This window comes from Saccopteryx leptura, chromosome 2 (genome assembly GCF_036850995.1).
Source record: "Saccopteryx leptura isolate mSacLep1 chromosome 2, mSacLep1_pri_phased_curated, whole genome shotgun sequence".
Taxonomy (NCBI): Eukaryota; Metazoa; Chordata; class Mammalia; order Chiroptera; family Emballonuridae; genus Saccopteryx; species Saccopteryx leptura.
In genome coordinates, this window is record NC_089504.1 from 228,287,976 (window position 1) to 228,308,164 (window position 20,189).

At 44.3% G+C, this 20,189-nt stretch overlaps 1 protein-coding gene across 1 annotated transcript in view; it reads right to left on the minus strand.

The window, feature by feature from the left end:
- Positions 1-500: 500 nt before the first annotated feature.
- MAP3K7CL (MAP3K7 C-terminal like) overlaps positions 501-20,189 on the minus strand; it is a 33,972-nt gene continuing 14,283 nt past the window's right edge. The window contains exons 4-5 of the mRNA XM_066370410.1: positions 10,596-10,711; positions 501-1,238 (exon numbers count right to left, since the gene is read on the minus strand). Coding sequence (XP_066226507.1) covers positions 1,058-1,238; positions 10,596-10,711 — 297 coding nt within the window. The 3' untranslated portion in view covers positions 501-1,057. The remainder of the gene's footprint in view (positions 1,239-10,595; positions 10,712-20,189) is intronic.

Sequence of the window (20,189 nt, forward strand, 5' to 3'; positions counted from 1 at the left end):
ACAATCTGTCCCAGGCCATCTTACTGTTTTAATCAACTCTTCTGGAAAAACACCTTAACACACGAAAGCATCTTATTTAGCATTAGAGCTGAGCCATTTATTTAGAAACCACAGTGTTTCCAAGGAAAAGGACTCCGCTGCTCTCTGGCACACGTGACCATAACTAAGAACACATTCCACGACAGTTCGCCAACCCCGACTTTGAGCACAAGCCTGGTCCAGAAAGAAATAAAACACAGACTGAAGGTTTTGATCGTGTTTAATGAAAAAGAAGTTACATGAATAGAAATTAACATAAAACAAAGAGGTCAATTTGGAGCGGTATGGTGATAAGTAGGACAAGGGAAAATCATTTTCATTCTGAATTTACTCATCTGTTCCCATTCCTGACCCAAAACACTTTCTTAAACCCAAAACAAAGCAAGTTATAATTGCACTGATGTTTTCACGGCAACTCACTAAAGTCACATCTAAACGACCCTTTTATGTTGGGGGGCGGGGCGAGGGGGCAGCGGGGGAGAAAGGCAGCCATGTCCCCGCTGCAGCAGCAGGTCCGCAGATGCTTCCCACACCCACGTGCTGCCTGCGGAGTTTCCACAAGAAACTTCTCAGGACGTGCGACCTTTGTTCCTGGGACCACTGCCCAGGGACCGAACCTAAGCGGTGAGCCTGAGCGCATGCGGAAAGCTGCGGATGTTGGGAGGGGAGCGCAGCTGAAACTGAGAACAAACGGATGCGGGACCGCAGGGAGCCTCCCCTGGGCTGCCTGTGGCCTGGTTCTGTGTAAGGTTCTTGGCGAACTCAGTGTTCTATCCTCATGTGCGGTGTAACCCTATCTTCCTAAGTAAGAAAAAATGCCTTTGGAAACAAATGATAATCTCTGAAAACATACACGGGTAATAGGTTTGCTTTAATTATCTTGTTTAAAGTAAAATAGCCCCGTCAGACTAGCCAGCACTGAGCTCGGGAGTGACGGTGGCCATGTGCGTGGCAGGCGTGATCGGTTCTGCTGGCATCCTCCGGGCCAGCACCAGCAGTCACAGGGGGCAATTCACGGCTAGGACGAGCCCTGTCTCTTCTGATACTGGATCCTCAGTTTCTCCAGCTGCTCCACGCACTGCGACTGGGCCAGCTTCAAGCTGCGGTTCTCTTCCGTCAGCGCCTCGAACTCTCGAGCCAGCTGGGCGGCGTCGCCCTTCTCCTTCTCCGCCTGCGCCAGCTTGGCGACCAGCTCCTTCCTGCAGCAGGGCAAGGAGCGGCACAGGGTGACACAGGGAGCGGCATAGAGTGACACAGGGAGGGACACAAGGTGACACAGGGGAGGACGCGCAGTGACACGCAGGACTCACGCGCACGGAGCGCCTCCACCCGCCCCCTCTCACCTTGGGACACCTGCTTCCCCACAGGTCCGCTTTCCCTGCCCGCAAGTCCTAGATCCCCTCTGCTAGCACACCCAAAATAGTAACCGTCTGCCAGAAAACGCTCCACAAAACCTTCGACGGTCAAAAAAGCTTATCGTTTTGAGAGTGCAACAAATTGTAAAAATTACAACTAGTTTAGAGGAAAACCCCAGAAAAATCTGTTTACATATAATGTAAAATGCCCTCTTATTGTCTTATGGGTAGGAGAACTATACTTTGTCCCTTAGCTGATCTTTGCCCTCCAAATTCAGCTATCTCACTTTGTTTTTTATTTCTGAGTTTAACAAATCTTCACTAGTTCTTCGAACTAAGAGTTCCACCTCCTTCCTGTAGTTATTTGCTATGCCTTTCCCTAGTCCTGATGTATATCTGGCAGCCCTAATTTACAAAACAGTATCTGTACATGTATTGTACGTACAGAATTCAGGAAGCAGGATAAGGTATCAAGGGACACTGTAGGTAAAGAAACTGAGTTCTCAGTTAAAAACAGTAATAATAATGATACACTGATGTAAATACACATGCAAAAGGAGCTCAAGATGCACAGTCCATGTTCAGATTTAATGAACCTGACACCGCAAGTCAGGCCCACACCCCTTATGTAGGTCATTTCATCCTCAACCAAATTCTCCCTTGCTCAACATGGCACTTGTCACGCTTCTTCCTTCCCTGCAGGATAAGAAACCCGAAAGCCCTGGCTGGTTGGCTCAGTGGTAGAGCGTCGGCCTGGCGTGCGGAAGTCCTGGGTTCGATTCCTGGCCAGGGCACACAGGAGAAGCTCCCAGTTGCCTCTCCACCCCTCCCCCTCTCCTTCCTCTCTGTCTCTCTCTTCCCCTCCCGAAGCCGAGGCTCCATTGGAGCAAAGATGGCCCGGGCGCTGGGGATGGCTCCTTGGCCTCTGCCCCAGGCGCTAGAGTGGCTCTGGTCTCAACAGAGCGATCGCCTCCTGGTGGGCAGAGCGTCGCCCCCTGGTGGGTGTGCCGGGTGGATCCTGGTGGGGCACATGCGGGAGTCTGTCTGACTGTCTTTCCCCATTTCCGGCTTCAGAAAAATACAAAAAAAAAAAAAAAAAAAAAAAATAGAAACCCGAAGACCACTCCAGGCAAGAGAGCTCCAAGTGACATCACTAGCGGTAACATCAACAGACAGCACAAAAGCACATCACCCTTTCCATGGTTTTCTTGCCCAACATGCAGGCAGCACACAACCTCAGACTGAGATAAATTCTACAGAATTCCTAGATATACACTTCTAAGGGTTAAGAACATATTTAAAGAAGCTAAAGAGAAATGATAACTGAATACAAGGTGCAATGCTGGACTGGAAATAAAAGTAGCTGTGGAGGACACAGCTGGGAATCGTGACTGATTTAAATGCAGACCATGAGCTAGATAATAGGTTTGTATCACCGCTAAAATTCCTCATTTTAATTACTGTTCTGTGGTAAGCGAGAGAATGCTCTTGTTCTTAGAAAACAGTCACTGATGTACTTAGGGCGATGGAGTATGAATACAACAGGGAGAGGGGGTGATATACTCAGACACAAATTTCCTTCAGGCTGTTAATCCTGGAATCTTCTACAGTGTTTAGAATATAAAGGCTCCAGGTAAATATTTGCTGAAGGAATAGTTGAAAAGTCAGATACCTCAGAGACAAATGGATAGTCTTGACTGGGGGTGGGAGGGGGACACGAACATGTAGTACGGAGCACAGAGATGTGTTGTAGAATTAGGCAGCTGAAACCTGTATAATTATGTAATTATGTTAACCAGTGTCACCCCAACAAATTCAATTTAAAAAAGAAAGATGAGGAAAGAGAAATTCAAAGTGCTTAATTTCATTTAAAAAGTCACATAGCTGCCTGACCAGTCAGTGGCGCAGTGAATAGAGTATTGGACTGGGACACGGAGGACTCAGGTTCGAAACCCTGAAGTTGCCAGCTTGAGCACAGGCTCATCCAGCTTGAGCACGAGCTCACCAGCTTGAGTGCAGGGTTGCTGGCTTGAGTGTGGGATCATAGACATGACCCCATAGTCGCTGGCTTGAGCCCAAAGGACACTGGCTTGAAGCCCAAGGTCACTAGCTTGAGTCCAAATTTGCTAGCTTGAGAAAGGGGTCACTTGGTCTGCTGTAGTCCCCAGGTCAAGGCACATATGAGAAAGCAATCAATGAACTAAGGAGCTGCAACAAAGAATTAATGCTTCTCATATCTCTCCCTTCATGTCTGTCTGTCCCTATCTGTCCCTCTCTGACTCTCTCTCTGTCTCTGTAAAAAAAAAAAAAAAAAAAAAAAAAAAGAAGTCATATAGCTAATAAGAAAGAGCCAGCACCAAAGTATGCTTCTTATTAAATGTTTAGGGCTCTTTACCTCTAAGCATAATTGAAGCAATGAATGTCGATAATTAAATATTAGTAAAGTTCCTTATGTAACTACCTTAAAGAAATTGGTTAGTACAGCATAGGAGATGTCGACACTAAATTGTGATAATTGTATGGTGCCAGGTAGGCACTGGAAATACCTGGAGGGACACTTTGTAAAGTCCATGACCATCTAACCACTGTGCTGCACACCTGACACTAATACAAAACAATACTGAGCCTGCCTTGTGGTGGTGCAGTAGATAAAATGTCAGCCTGGAATGCTGAGAGCACCAGTTCGAAATCCCAGGCTTAACCAGTCAAGATACATATGAGAAGCAACTACTATGGGTTGATGCTTCCTGCTCCTCCTCCTGCCTTTCTTTCTCTCTATCCTCTCTCTAAAGAGCAATAAATAAAATCTTTTTTAAAAAAGATAATTTTAAATGTTTTCTATAATTTAAAAAAAATTAAGAAATTGATTAGTAAAACTTACATAAGTAAAAAAAAGGGTCATGCCTCTAAATCCTCCACCCATCAGGTCATCAATTCCTATTCTTTTTTTTTCCCATTCAAGTCAACTGTATCACACAAATAATTAATGTTAAAATAGAGTTTTGCTTTCAAATAGTGGTTGAAGAGTTGAAATTCCCGGGTGTGACCATGGCTGCTGTCCATGTTCCCTATCTGACCTCATTTAAAACTAAAGTCAATAATAATTTCTTCCTTAGTAAAATCAAGAAGATTTAATTGATAGGTTTCTAAATTAGTCTCATGTATTTGATAGGCAATTATACACATATTCAATGAGTGCTGTCAAAACGTCTATCGTCTCTTGTCCAAGCCCTATTATTTATGTAGACTTGTTTATGCTCATCTATTAGCAGTTCGTGATTAATGCTGGCTCATCAAGCTACAGAAACAATCTTATAAGCAGATGATCTAAGAAAAAGTCAATATCCATAATTGGCTAGGATGTGGTCCTGCCTTTGAGTTCCTGTGTATCATTTATGCCATTCCCTTTGATGGATGAAATGTGGGGTAGAAGACCACCATTGTGGGAAGTCAAGAGCTGTAACTGTTTTCCACACAATGCAGTTCACCAGGGAAAAGGCGTTCACCTTGGGTCCACCATGGACCAGCTGCAGTTCCCATTCTAAACCACATTCTCAGGAAAGCTTCTATTTGCTAAAACAAATGGGGGAAGGGAAACTCCAAGTAAGTGCGTAAAGAGGGCATTGAAGCTCTGTGGAAGCTGAGCCCAACATTAAGGAGATTCTCTGTGTTGCAGGAAGTTGGGATGTGGGTTCATCATTAGGACAAATATTCCTCTGTTTCTAGACAGACCACTGCTGTGGTTGCTGGGACTTTCAAAACTGAATAAAGACTTTTATTTGGAAAAGGCAAAATCCTGGAGAGTTTTGCCCCAATGAGTTAAAGAGTTTGGGATAATATAATAATAGACTACCTTCATCACAGGGAGTGTTGTTTTAAATAGTGACTTAAACTACACTGTTGGGTATTGAGAGACGTGTGCTCCATTACAAGCCCTTACACACAGGAGAGAAGGAGCAGGTGCTTAAAAATGACAGAAAGTATATGAACGTTTGTCTTCATTTAATGCGGGTGGAGGAGCAGTAAATGCTATTGAAATGGACGCTCTTGAAATGTGCTATTGAAAAGCACAGCCTGGATTGTGGTGTTGAAACCCCACAGATGAATGATGCACAAGGAATAAATGAATTCCAAAGGCAACACTATAGCCTTGTGTGTGGGGGGGGGGGGAGTGCTACAATATAGAGTTCCTCAGCCTTGGCACAACGGCTGTTCTGGGCCAGACAGTCTGCTGTTGGGTCTCTCCTGTGTCCTGACATTACAGAGGGTTTAACAGCACCCTCAACCTCGACTCACTAGGTGCCAGTGTTACCAGTTCTTAGAATCAAAACTGTCTCCAGACATTGCCATTGTTTTGGAGGGTGGGGCACTGAGGAAATGGTCTGGTTAAGAACCACCATTCTAAAGAAAATACAGATCCCCACTATCAACCACAAAAAAGAGTTAATTTTGGGATAGGAACAAGGTGAAGGGTAAAATACTTCCTCACTCTGCTCCCCTGGAGATCAGAGCCTTCTTCCTTAGCAAGGAAGTAAATATGTTGTCTCCTTTCCTGTGGCTTCAGGGTGAAGATCAGATGGAGAGGAGCCTAGCAACAAAACCCCAATGAAAAGAGCTAAAATTGGACTTTCTCTGTTTGGCTATGGTCCAGTCCCCTGCCTGACACCCTTCCATCCTCAACCTTCAGAGGTTCCTCAGAACACATTTTAAAAGCCTCTGCCTTTGGGAATGTCCTAAAGAAATAAATGTTTCTGTCTAAACATTTGGAAACTTCAGAATAAAATAAATACCATAACTAAAATCAAAACAAAACAGGGCTACTCTAGACTACACTTCTACAAAGTACACTGCTCCTTGTCCTTCAAACACAACAGCATAGCGTTTCATCTGGGACAATCAAATAGCTTCTTCTTTAAAAAAGATAAAATAGTCCATGTGGCACAAAGCAACCTTTACTAATTGTAAATCTAATTATAGATCTAATTGTTGTTTAATGATACATATTGAAAACTTTCTGTCAAACAATTCAGTAATAAATTTCAAAAGTCATAAAATGCCTATATCTCACTTCTATGTGTTTCTGTTACATACACAAAACTATATATGTTCTATAAAGAGCTTATAATATTTACTGGAAAAAGCATGTACACATTTCATGTTACTATATACATAATTATATAAAAATATTCACATGCAAAGGTCTAGAAAATATAGACAAAAATGATAGCAGGAATTTTGTAAAGATGTAAGAATTCTTGGGTTTTTGTTTGTTTTTTTACAGAGACAGAGAGAGAGAGTCAGAGAGAGGGATGGATAAGGACAGACAGACAGGAATGGAGAGAGATGAGAAGCATCAATCATCAGTTTTTCTTTGCGACACCTTAGTTGTTCATTGATTGCTTTCTCATATGTGCCTTGACCGTGGGGGCTACAGCAGATCGAGTAACCCCTTGTTCAAGCCAGCGACCTTCGGTCCAAGCTGGTGAGCTTTTGCTCAAACCAGATGAGCCCACGCTCAAGCTGGTGACCTCGGGGTCTTGAACCTGGGTCCTCCGCATCCCAGTCCGACACTCCATCCACTGTGCCACCGCCTGGTCAGGCTCTTGGTAATTTTTTTAAACTTTTACTAATATTGCCATTTTTTTCAATTAAGAAGGAAAAAATTCAAATAAAAGTAAGAATAAGCTTTTCTTACATTACTGATCAATGGACCAAAATTCTTTAAAAACTCATTCTGTGCTGAGTTTATAATCCTAGGAAAAGTTTACCCATCCAACACCATGATTCCAAATAATAGTTATAATCAATTATTCTTGCTGCTCTGTAGTCTCCCAAACGTGATCCAGGGAGACACCCTCTGGAGATGGGAGAGAAGTTCAGCCTAACGTGGTCCCTGTGACTCCAAGAAATCAACTAGCCTGAAACACCTGAGCTAGTCTCCCTCAGTGCCCAGCAAGTACTAACGAATGACCAGAGGCAATGTGATCAGTGACACCCCAGAAAAAGATGGGAAGAAACTTTTATCCAGACCACCGAACGAGGAGAGTCAGTTAGTGAGGCCAAATCCTTTTAGCCCAATGCATCCTGCTTGAAAATAAACGTTGTTTAAGAAAATATCTGTTGCAAAGGGAATTTCTGCTCCGAGAAAGTGTTAAATGAAAACAATGATCACCAATAAGCCTTGGAGAACCAACTTCATTATTTACAAATATAAGATATAACCATACTTCCTATTTCAACCATTTATCTTAGCGTTTATTGCTGATACTGACTCTACATCTTAAATACAGTGTGTCCGTTATGTCATGGTGCACTTTTGACCGGTCACAGGAAAGCAACAAAAGATGATAGAAATGTGAAATCTGCACCAAATAAAAGGAAAACTCTCCCAGTTTCATACCTATTCAGTGCAGTTCGATGTAGGCTCATGCACAGATATTTTAGGACTCCTTAGGTAGCTATCCCGTATAGCCTCTACCGACTCATCACTGACTGATGATGGCCTACCAGAACGGGGTTTCTCCACCAAACTGCCAGTTTCCTTCAACTGCTTATCCCACCGAGTAATGTTATTCCTATGTGGTGGCACTTTGTTATAAACGCGCTGATATTCACGTTGCACTTTGGTCACGGATTCTAATTTAGCAAGCCACAGAACACACTGACCTTTCCTCTGTACCATCCACATCTGGACTGGCATGGCCGTGGGCTGCTCTGCTGTATACACAGTGTTACATCATCATCTGCACATGCTGCCACATCATCCTACAGAAACTGGGAGGGTTTTCCTTTTATTTGGTGTGGATTTCACATTTCTATCGTCTTTTGTTGCTTTCCTGTGACCGGTCAAAAGTGTACCATGACTTTACAGACACATTGTATAGACCATAGAAGCTACAAATAAAATGTGTCCATGGAGGATGCTACTATCTTCTATAATTGCCACTCTAAATTACCTGTGTGCAGCTCCATGCTCGGTGGTTGGATTCAAGGTGTCCCAGAGTATTTGTGTCTATTAGGAGCTACACACAGCCAGAAGGCTAGGACAGAGCTTACATGGACAATACTACTAGAACCACCTACAAGGGCCAGGAGAATCACCTCAGTGGCTTATTCTTTGCTCAGGCACAGAGCTGACCCTGCGATGGCTGAGGCAGGGGAGTCTTCCTCTGAGAGGGAGAAGGGGACACTGCGGGCTGGAGCACAGTGCCACATGGGCAGCATTAGGAAAAGTGGTTGGGCCAGGGTCCTTCTACAGAAGCACCAAGGCCACGCTAGGTCAGTCTTGAAGCCCAGGCCAAGCACGGTCTCCTTTCCTAGTGACGGAAACCACAAGTGGTCCCACCAGCTACAGTGTTACACTGACCAAGATCTGGAGTCCCGAGTCCCATGCCCAAATGGCAGAAGCTGGAATGAAAAAAAAAGAAATTTGAGAGACTTTATGAAAAGAAAGGAAAAAATAACAAAAGAATTTGGTCTTTTGCCTCACATCTAGCTGGTTACTTAGAAAGGCCTGTGAGTAGCTGAGTGGGGGTCTAGCAAACATTTTTGTGGTTTGGCAGGCTGTACAAAGGACTTCCACTGGTCCACTGGCCACCTTCTTTCTAGAAGTCAACTTTGCCTTTTCTTATTTTACTGCCATGGGGGGAGCACAGCTGTTATTACTCCGACCACAGGCAGCAGGGATATTTCAGCAAACACCGGATGAGTCACTCTCGCACTGTTAGCACAGCGCATTTTTTAAATGCAACGTACAAAAATATAAACTTACAGATTGTGTAACTTAGTGAGTGAGTCTTCCATTGCCCCCAAAGTAAAGAAGCACACGTTGGTTAATTTAGATAACAAAGTCCTCCAACACTTCAATAGAAGGAGTTTACAAATTAATACATAACTACCTGTTGTTTCTGTCGTGACACCACAGTTCACACACACGCTCATACACACACAGTCTCACGGAAGCATACACACATACTCAAATACACATACAGTCTCACACTCACATAATTTCACACCTACACGATCTCACAGACACATACTCACAAACATGCTCTCATACACACACTCACTAACACAAACACTCACACTCTCATGTTCACACAATCTCACACACACTGTCACATACACACTCATATATTCACACACTCACACTTATACTCACAAACACACTCACACACAGTCACATGCACTCCCACACACTCACACATGCACACTTACACTCTCACACACACACTAACATGAACACAGGAAGAGATGTCTGCAGGCTACACACACCCTCCTGTACCCCCACCACCGGTAACATTATTCATCAGCATCCCCAGCTCCTTCACGAAACCCAGATCACATGTGAACATTCAGTCTGCACACTCCAGTCAACCTGAACACGCAGACCAACAAGAGTCTCAGGCACATGAGAAGGAAGCTGTGCTTTTACCTCATAAACATCTTTGATCCCTATCACCAGAGTCCAGGTAGGAGTTTATGTTTGAGAGAGAGCAAAGCAAGAAGGGAAGGAAGGGTCTGCCAACTGCTGAGGTCACCCCGGGAGAGCAGAGTCCGCAAACCTCGCCCTTCACCGTGTGACCTGTCCCAGCACCATGCTGGGTCTCCAAAGAGTCCCAACAATGTCAAATTTCTCAAAACAAAATATAGTTCACTTGCTTTGATTTAAATTTTAAGTAATAAATATACAGGATCTGTTTCTCCAGCAAGAGGAAGGGGAGGAGCAGCAAGTTAAACACAGTATGTTTGGACTCAACACCCATGTGTCACCCGCACTCCAGCCCCACCTCAGCGGGGACCACCAGGTAAGCGTTTGGTACAACCCACCTGCAGCCACAGTGTGCAGGGGTGCGTCCTGGCATGTTCACAGGGAACAGAGTTCAGCTCTGGGTGGCATTTTGGCATTTTAATTTCTTGAACTTGATGCTTGAAGTTTTTGGTGCTTACTAAAAACTTAAATGTTGGGGAAGGAAGCGCCCTCAGTGGTGAGTGTTCCTCTCACTGCTCTTAAAGTAAAGCACTGAACCTACAGCCCTGCCACCTGGGTCATTTCTGTGACAAACAGGACAGACATGGAAGTTGCATAGCAACCTCAAAATCCCAGGACGGTGCCCATGCCCGTGTCTTTCATCCCCACCTGCCCCCACAGCAGGCAGGACAGTGTCCATCCCCACAGCAGGCAGGACAGCCCACACTTACTTTCTCTTCTCCAGCAAAGCGATCTCCTTCTTGACCTCGTGGTATTCTTCCGCAATCTGGCAGTGCTGCTGGAACACCTGCATGGACTCCAGGGAGTCATGACGTGGTGGCAGGGGCTTCACAACAACAATGAAAAATCAGTCCATGTCCTTGTATCAGAAAAAAGAATCAACCGCTCTGCTCCCTTGACGGTCTCAGGGGGTGTTGGCATGAGAATAGCATTGTCAGTTAACGCGAGGCAGAATCCTCCTGACTCGACTGGACCACAAACAAGGAGGTGGGGTGACAGACCCCCATTCACTCCCAGAGTCAGTCAGGCAGCCTCAGCCCAGAGCTGAGAGACTCCCTCACACAGACGTGTCATCTCCTGCCATAAGTCTCAGGCTCTGCCTGCCCTCGGCAGTCCTGACCTGTGCCTTAGAGAGTGCCCTGATGGGGACGTCAGGGTTCTGTCCCAAGGCCCCAGTCTGGGGACATCACCTCACCTGCAGGAGTAGCCCTACAGGAAAGGCTCTCTTCTGAGAAATTCCCCAAACTGAAGCAATGCCACTGGGCCAGGAGTAAGGTTTGTAGGGGTTAACAGACCAAGCGCAAAACCAAATCCAAGTAAAACATGCATGTAACACATGAGGCCAAGGAGAGCACAAATTCTTCTCCTTCCTCCCTTCTGAGGGTCTCAGAAGCCAGCATGGCAACTCTTGATAACTGTGATGTGTCAGAAAGCCTACTTCAGGAAGTTATCTTTTAAAAGAACCAACTTTCCTTGGGTTTATAACTCCAATTTCTAGTTAGCAACACGTTATTAAAACCATTATTTTTTAAAGCACTAGTTAATAGTGTTTTAAGCATTTTTAATCACTCTTTAATTATTTATTTTTAAAATGTTATATAATATCTGATGAATAGGGCTCCTTTAGTCTAACCTTTTCTTCACTGTGCTCTACACAGGTAAGGTGTGTGTCCAACAGTCATATTCTTACCTTTCTTACATTAGTAACTTGAGAACCAATGAATTTCTGATTGCTCCCTCCTCTCATTACATTCTGCAAGGACTACCTTAATTTGGGTGTCATATTTAGGGACCCCACCCAGGATGCAACAGAAATTCAATAGAGTTTATGTCATAGACTAGACGATCCTTTTTATTTATCATGAAGCCTCTGACTAGAGGTCTTATAAAAAAATAAAATTCAAAGTATATCTGGAGGACATTTACCTTCCTGTGGAACCTCTGTTGTGTCCTAATTCATGGAAAATTTAATAAACATTACATTCTGTAGCATTTTTCCCAACTGCCCCCGGAAAATACCCACAGTAGAGCTCGGCCTGTCAGGACCATCGCCCCTTTCTATAGAGAAATAAATTGAAAAGTGGTGCTGGGCAGAATTACAGTACAACTCACCCCATGAGATAAAGCTATTGCCAAAGAAATTCAGAATGTCTGGCTCTTCCAAGTCTGCCCTTGAACTCACCACCCTCATCAATTCTCACCTGTTTCACTGGCAAATTACCAGGTATAACAGTCAGGAGAATGAAAGCCATTTACTCTGGGCAGCCTAGCCAAGCCACTGTAAAGTCACCCAGGCCCTGTTACAGGATTCGCAGGTTGGGAGGCCCTGAGACTCAGTACGTCTGTGTCCTGTCCTTATGAAATTGGCAAACTACGCTCAGTTCAGTTCATAACTTGCCAGATGTAAGGAACTGAACCACAAATTCAGCATAGGCATCTCTGTGATAGCCACAAGATTCAGGACTCTGTAAAAGTAAAAAGATTTGTGTGCATCAAAGGGCATCAATGAGTGCAGCCACAACAAAGGGGGTACTGTCCTTTGTTGCTATAATTAAAAAGGAAAATTGATCATTAGATATATAATTTTATTTCTTTTTTTAATGTTTTTTTAAATTTATGGACACTAGAGAGGGAGGAAGGGGGAGAGAGAGAGATCCAAAAACATCTATTGGTCCTGTATGTGCCCTGACCAGGGAGCCAACCAGCAACCTCTGTGATTCCGGATGACACTCTAACCAACTGAGCTATCCATCCAAGGCAAATATACAATTTTATTAAGAAGAGCAAGGCCTCTTTCCCTGCCCCCTTAGGTTTTTATTAAATGGGAATTTTTCATGGGTTCTTTTTTTATTAGCACTTCTTAATTGCAGAAAACTCGAAGACATTATTATGTATAGGTATACTGACAAGGGTATTTGAAGATAGAGTATTTCAGGATATGGTCAGCATTCTCACATGCTCACAGCAGGATGACCATGCTACTTACACATAATAATATTTTCAAGGTTTCCCACAAGTAAGAAGTGATGCCAGTTTTAAAAGAACAAGCCAAAACTGCTCAGTGCTCAGTATTTCGGGAAGGAAGGGGGCCAGTTTCCCTCAGCTTCCAGGTCCTGCAAGCTCTGTCTGCACCCCCACCTGACACACAACCTCAGCACCACAGTGAGGTCCCCAAATATGCATGAAAGCACTAAAGAAAAAGGTGTTTTTTCAAAGCGAGGACGGAAGTTATCATGCACAACCCTCCACAACATTGTAAAATTACTGTGTTGGTTGCCAGGGGTCAGGGGAAGGGATGAGGCATTGCTGTTTAATGGGTAGGGTTTCAGTTCTGCAAGATGGAACAGTCCTGCGGGTGCCACACAGGTGTGTGAATGTGCTCACCCCACTGAACTGTGCACCCAGAGAGGGCTGAGATGGTCACATTTATGTTATGTGTTTTTACCAAAAAAAAAAAAAAGAAAGTTGATGTAAAAAAGTTATCATTAAATTGTGCTTCTGCCCCGGCCCATCTTCTGAACTCTGCTACCAGTATTCCCCATCTGAGGCTCTCTTCATTTGCACCCAAACTGTCTCCCCAGAGAATTTAAATGCTTCATCCCTTTATAATCTGGAGCCATGAACCCCAATGTTTCCAGACAAATCAAAGCACCCTCTGCTCAGCAGGACCCACTGTCCAAAGAAGGCACTTGACATCAGTGGACATACACACCAGCCCGGGAAGCTCACCAAAGGACGTTTAAACACAGGTGTTCTTGCCCTGGCCGGTTGGCTCAGTGGTAGAGCGTCGGCCTGGCGTGAAGAAGTCCCAGGTTCGATTCCCGGCCAGGGCACACAAGAGAAGCACCCATCTGCTTCTCCACCCCTCCCCCTCTCCTTCCTCTCTGTCTCTCTCTTCCCCTCCTGCAGTCAAGGCTCCATTGGAGCAAAGATGGCCCGGGCGCTGGGGATGGCTCCTTGGCCTCTGCCCCAGGCGCTAGAGTAGCTCTGGTCTCGGCAGAGCAACCCTCCCCCCCCCGGAGGGGCAGAGCATTGCCCCCTGGTAGGCAGAGCGTCGCCCCCTGGTGGGCGTGCCGGGGCGCATGCGGGAGTCTGTCTGACTGTCTCTCCCCATTTCTAGCTTCAGAAAAATACAAATAAATAAGTAAATAAATAAATAAATAAATAAACACAGGTGTTCTTATCACAATAGGCATTCTTGTGAATGAGAAATTATTAAAGTATTTAGGTTTCACATCTGATATAAAAAGTAGAACCATAGAGTAATGAAATGTGACATTCTGTGTGACATAGAATGCTCACATTGCTTTGTGATATAATGTGTTTATATGTAGCATCTCAAGGTCCTCATTAAGAGTGACCTTACCTCCTTATAATCCCTCAAAATAAGAGTCAATATATGACCAACAGTGTCCATTGACATTTTTGCCTAAGGAAATAGATCCCTAAAATTCAAGCACCAGAATCAAGTTTCCAATTTAAAACAGAGCAATCAGTAAGCTTTCGTTGTGTGACATATGAGACACGGGCACTCATGAATTAACTGGCTGTGTATGAGTTTAAGACACTGTTTAATGTGTGTTCACACTGAAAACTAAAAAATATCTTAGAAGAAAGCTTGTGGTGACTGGATAAAGCAGTCTACTAACTTCTTGGAATAAGAATTAACACTTTTATTTTTGTTTCGATTCTCAACGCTCAATTTTAACTATTCTTGTCCAAGAGATTGTTGTAGTGTTAATTCGGGCTGGAAATTAACTCTTCATGCTGATGGTGAATTTCTTTTTGCATCAGAAGAGGAAAATTGTCTTATTGTCTCCATAATTAGCTACTTCCTCCTACACTTTGGATACATTTACCCCACACTCTTGCTTAAAGAGTGAAATATTACATTCCAAGGAAAAGAAATCCAAAGACACTTGATTTGAAAATGAAAAGGCGAAGGACCCTTCACATACAAGTGCACAAATTCACAGGATCATGGGAAACTGTTCGGATGCACCCCATGCCACGGTGTCCATCCTACTCACAACACAGCCAGTTCTGAGAAGGTTAAATTGAGACATTCTGCTAACTGTGCCTTAAGCCAACTCTGAAACACTTTTCCAAGACACAGACCGGGGTTTGCATGAGGTCAGAACCCAGGAGGGCACTTCCTCCTCCCCACTCTCCCCCGATCTCCACCTCCTCCAGCTGCTACTGGGGACAGAGCTTCCAAGGGCTTTAAATTACAAGGCAGTGCGGTGTGTTCTGCTCTCTCTCGTCTCCACCCCACTCATCAGGACCGATTTAAAAAGATGAAGTAACAGAGAAACCACAGCCTCCTGTTCCAAGAATGCCAGCTTGTGCCACGCCATCCCTGCTGTCTGCCCGGCCATCAGTTTATAGCAAACTCCTCCCGAAATGGACTCAGTCCCCTGGAAAGGGCCCCGTGGGAAAGGACTGGGCCAAGCGACGCTCCACAAGGGGCAAAGCCAGCTTAAGCGTTTCCGTTTTCTACTTGGCTTCTTCAAATACTACTGGCCTTGTCCACTTCAAAAATGTAAAAAGTTCATTTTCCTCTCCCAGCTTCCCACACATAAGGTATATTTAGGAAGCCAAAAGTTCTACAGTTGCTGAGCAGACTTTGTATTTATTCCTTTATTCTCAATATTACCTTTATTTTGGGAGGCACTTATTACAATGGGGATGTTTGGTTTAAATTTATGTTGCATTTTAGTGCCCCAGAATTAACAAGCATAATTTGTTAAAATTAAATGGGAAAACATACTCAGAACTGATTGCAATATTTGAAAACACTGTTATGTTAGAATTTTAAACATCTTTTATATACTTTAAGCACTGTCATTTCTTCAATATCTACGTATGGCCAAAGTCAGCATTGGTAAACACATAGCATTTCCTGTACCCTACATAACATTGGAATGAACAATATTTAAGTCATTTCTATTGACAAAAGCAATGTTAAAAGGGGTGATACCTCAAGAGTGTCTCAAACTTTTCCTATAAGACATATCCTAATGACCACTGGGCTTATCAAAAAAATAACTAATTAATTAAAGGCACCATTGCAAAGCTCCAAGGATCACTATATACACTGCTCACAAAAATGAGGGGATATTTTCTCGCTTCATATTCATTTTGAAACATCCCCTCATTTTTGTGAGCGGTATATTTTCTCTGTGGTCACAGCAACCAAAGAACAATGTAAGATCTCACAACATGTCTGAGAGGAAGGAAAGCAGCCGTCCCCAGTGTTGGCTGCAGGACTAGTTCTTCCGAACTGCCTTTCCTGCTGGGTGTCAGGAAGCCGGATGCTGAGTCTCCATTTCCTATGCTCTCCCTTCCCACCGATCAAGCAGCACATTGAAGCCAGACATGAAAGACGTTTCTGGAGAGTCTACTTGAACAACAAGAAATTATAGTACACAACTCAGGCTACGTGCTGTTTATTTGTGGAGGTGACATCAGTTTCTGGACTTATCAGACTCTGCCTGAGAAGAGGCAAGTTCAATGTGTACCACGGAGACTCCTGTCACTGTCCCCTCAGATGAGAGGTAGGACTTGGATGGAGAAGGTGAAACTATTGCTCAATTTGCTTAAAAAAATTAAAAGTCATATTGCTTTCCAAGTGCCTTAACCTCACGAGAAGAAGATAGCGTCAGAACCGCTATCTCTCACTCAAGAATCCAAGGAGATGCTCCTCTTATTTTATTTGACATGCAATTTCAAATTCTTAAATGCTTCACCCAATAAACAATCTCATTAGGGCAGGGAATTAACATGAAGTGAGTGATTATTGTGCCAAGTGCTGAGCTAGCTCTACTCATTACCACATTCAATTCCCACAACAACATGAGCAATATTATCTCCACTTTGTGGTTCACAAAAGTGAGTTTTAGGGAGAGTAAATAGCATTCCCCAGGTCACAGAACTAGTCAGTGTGGAGCTGAGCTCCAAATCAGGCCGACAGATGCCAGTGCCCCTTGCTGCCCATCAGGAAGTTTATTAGACCCTTTCGTTAGCACGTCCTCTACCCACTTATAAAGACATAGTCCTCATTCCAATGTTAATACATAAGATCACACTGCAGCTTAGTCCTGGCCCAGATCCTTGGCTTATAAAAGGACTGTCCCATCCTTCAGAATGGACAAGAAGGTCCGTCATTACCTGTCTCAACTGGAAGGCAACAGAGGCCTAGAGAAGCGCAATGATCTTTCATTGATTCTTAGAAATGGATGTGAAATTGGGCCTCTGTGTGGTCAAAACTAGGTCTGCCCCAACACTGCCCCTAATGGGCACAGAGAATTTAGAAACTCGTTTCCAGGAAACGAATGCACACAAAATAGAATCGACCTACCACCTGCCCTGGGCCGCAGTCCACTGCCCACAACTGGGTATCCTAAGGAGATGTTCAGTTAACACCTGCCTTGCCCCCAGGTCTCTCGCCCAGCGTTCTGCATTAATAGAGACATCAAGAGCAGTGTTGTCACTGCTATTCTCGCACAGGCTTTTTTTGGCTTCTGTGAAAATAGAAGCACCACGACTTACATGCTCAAACATGTCCACATTCTTGGCAAAGCAACAGAAAAATCCTGGGGGTCAAGTTGGTGATGGCGTAGCCACCAAATAGGTGTTTTATAGCTGCATTTTATAAATGATGAAAAAATGTGTCGCGGATGTCAGAATGTCAGAATAAATTTCTTAAGATTGTTCTATGACCACACTAGGGTGACCTTGCCAACCAGAAACCAAAAAACAAATCTACAGCTACCGATGCCAGTGAAGCTGTCTGCTGTAGACCAGGTGTCAGGGAAAAAAGAGCTACCTAGACCAGAATCAGAGAGCCTGACGTCCTCTGAACTGGAAAACATATTTTGGCCAAAATCTGACCTTACACTTCTCATCTCAAGGAGAGACGTAATGGTCAGCCAACATGATTGTTGCAAGGAGCAGATGAGACATTTGTGGGAAGCACCATAGCCCAGCAGTACTTATGGGCATGGGTGTGACCCACATCGAGAGTGTTCAGTGGGCAAGGCTGGCACTGCTCCTGTTCATAGGCAGGTTGTAGGCTCCAGTCGAGATGAGATCAGTTCTTCCTCCAGCAAACAGTTACAAGCACGGCCACTCCATGTGCCTTCGAAACCTAATGTATATTCCTCCACAAAGGGCTGTGATGGTCGGGAGAATGTCAAGGACAGCCTGCTCCCCACGGTGGATTGTTTCTTTTGCACAGAAAGCATTTTCACAGGTTTCAGTGCCGACTCTTCCTGCTGCAGAACGACTGAGTTTATACACCTATGCTAACGCAGGCAGAAGATTCTACTTCTCTACAGTGCTTTCTGTGCTGGCTTCCCCCTCTCTGTCCCCACCATTACACGCCTGGCATGCCAATAAAGTAACAGGCAACAGCCTCAGGCAGAAGCAGCCCTAACCAAATGGCTGACACCTGGTAAATGCTTGTCACACACTCAGTCACAGCCTTCACCCAACACACAGCAGTTACTTATATGCCAGGAATGTTCTCTCTGCTCATGAAGAGGCAGCCACATCCGAAGGGTCAGATATGAGCCAGAAGGCAGCCTCTCAGCTGCCTAACTTGTGAAGGACCAGTAAAGATAAACTCGTCTTGCTCAATGAAAATAATTAAATAGAGTTAATTTCTAAAATACATGAAGTGGAATTAAAGCTATAAAATTGAGTGCTTTAACAGAAAAATTATGTGGAAAGTTGCCAGGGGTGCTATGACTGCTGTGGAGAATGACTCATGAGCCAGAGAAGACCATTCATATTCCCAAAGGAAGAAAAAGTACTTTTGCTAATACAGAAAAAGATAATTAATCCACAATTTGATGGAGGAACAAGAGCCTTTTACTGTGTGAGTTTCAAAACATGTTTATTCTCTATTGTCATTTAACTTCCATGACAAACAGCTTTGAGATGATGGTAAAATAAAGCCGAAAGAATTGTGACAGAAACTAACATACAGTTATTCTCTCACAATCCTAAACACGCCACCAGCAGCACCAGACACAGCCCCTCAGGGAAGCCAGAGTCTAAGCAAGAACGCTGCACCATGTGAGCATGCTGGATGGAGATGCAGAGGGCAGGGCGTGAAAAGAAGAGGAATTGGGGGGTGTGGTTGGACATCAGGGATCAGGACTGCGGGCTGAAAACCCCATGTGGGATGGGGAAGAAGAGAGAGAGAGGGAGGTGGGAGCTGCAGTAGAAATTTAGAGAACAGAGCTATTTCTTGACAGTTGGGTGTCCCAACTCAAGTGACTCTAGGGGACCAGGGACAGCCACCAACAGGAAAGCAAATGTTAGGGCCTGCTGGGAACTGGAGGTTGAAGACCTTCCAAAAGATTTTCAAAAGCAACACTGAGATAAACGTAAGTGGTGACTAAGTACATGACTGTGTGCAAGATTCGAGACCCCTGTGAGACCTGCAAAGTGGACATTGGACCAAGACCCATGTCCAGGCTTTGTAGGTGGAACTTATTCCTAGAGCCATGATTGCCTGGAATCACCATCTATCTTCTAAAAAGACTAGAACTGTCCCAAGTTAGCTCCCTTCAAATCATGCTGCTATATTAAAATGGGATATCTTCACTAGATCGTTCATGACTATGCACATATATATATTGCCCTCATGGGTCAAAGCAGACAGAATTCAATAGGTTTAACCTAAAACAATTATATTAATAATTCTATTCTGGCCTGACTGGTGGTGGTACAGTGGAGAGAGCATCAACCTGAGACACTGAAACCCCAAGGTTGCCAGCTTGAGTGCAGTCTCATCTAGCTCGAGCGCAGGCTCACCAGCTTGAGCATGGGGCTGCTGGCTTGACTTTGGGATCATCGACATGACCCATGGTGGCTGGCTTGAAGCTCAAGGTCACCGGCTTGAAGCCCAAGGTTGCTAGCTTGAGCAAGGGGTCACTGGCTCAGCTGGAGCCCCTAGTCAAGGCATGTATGAGAAGCAATCAATGAACAACTAAAATGATGTATCTATGAGGTGATGCTTCTCATCTCTCTCCCTTTCTCTCTCTCTTTCTCTTCTACCCTTCTCTCTTATAATATAAAATAAAATAATTATATTCTATTAAAAACTGTCAGAGAACTAGGGAGGTGGGAGTAGAGAAAGAAAGATTATTCTTAATTCACCACACGTGACGTCTCCTCTGCATCGTTTTTAACTAAAACACTAATCTGACCCAAAGCCACTGCACTGCTGGAGAATCTACAGCAAAGGGAAGCAAGGACCATGTGTTCCAGGCCCCAGTATTCCCCAAGAACAG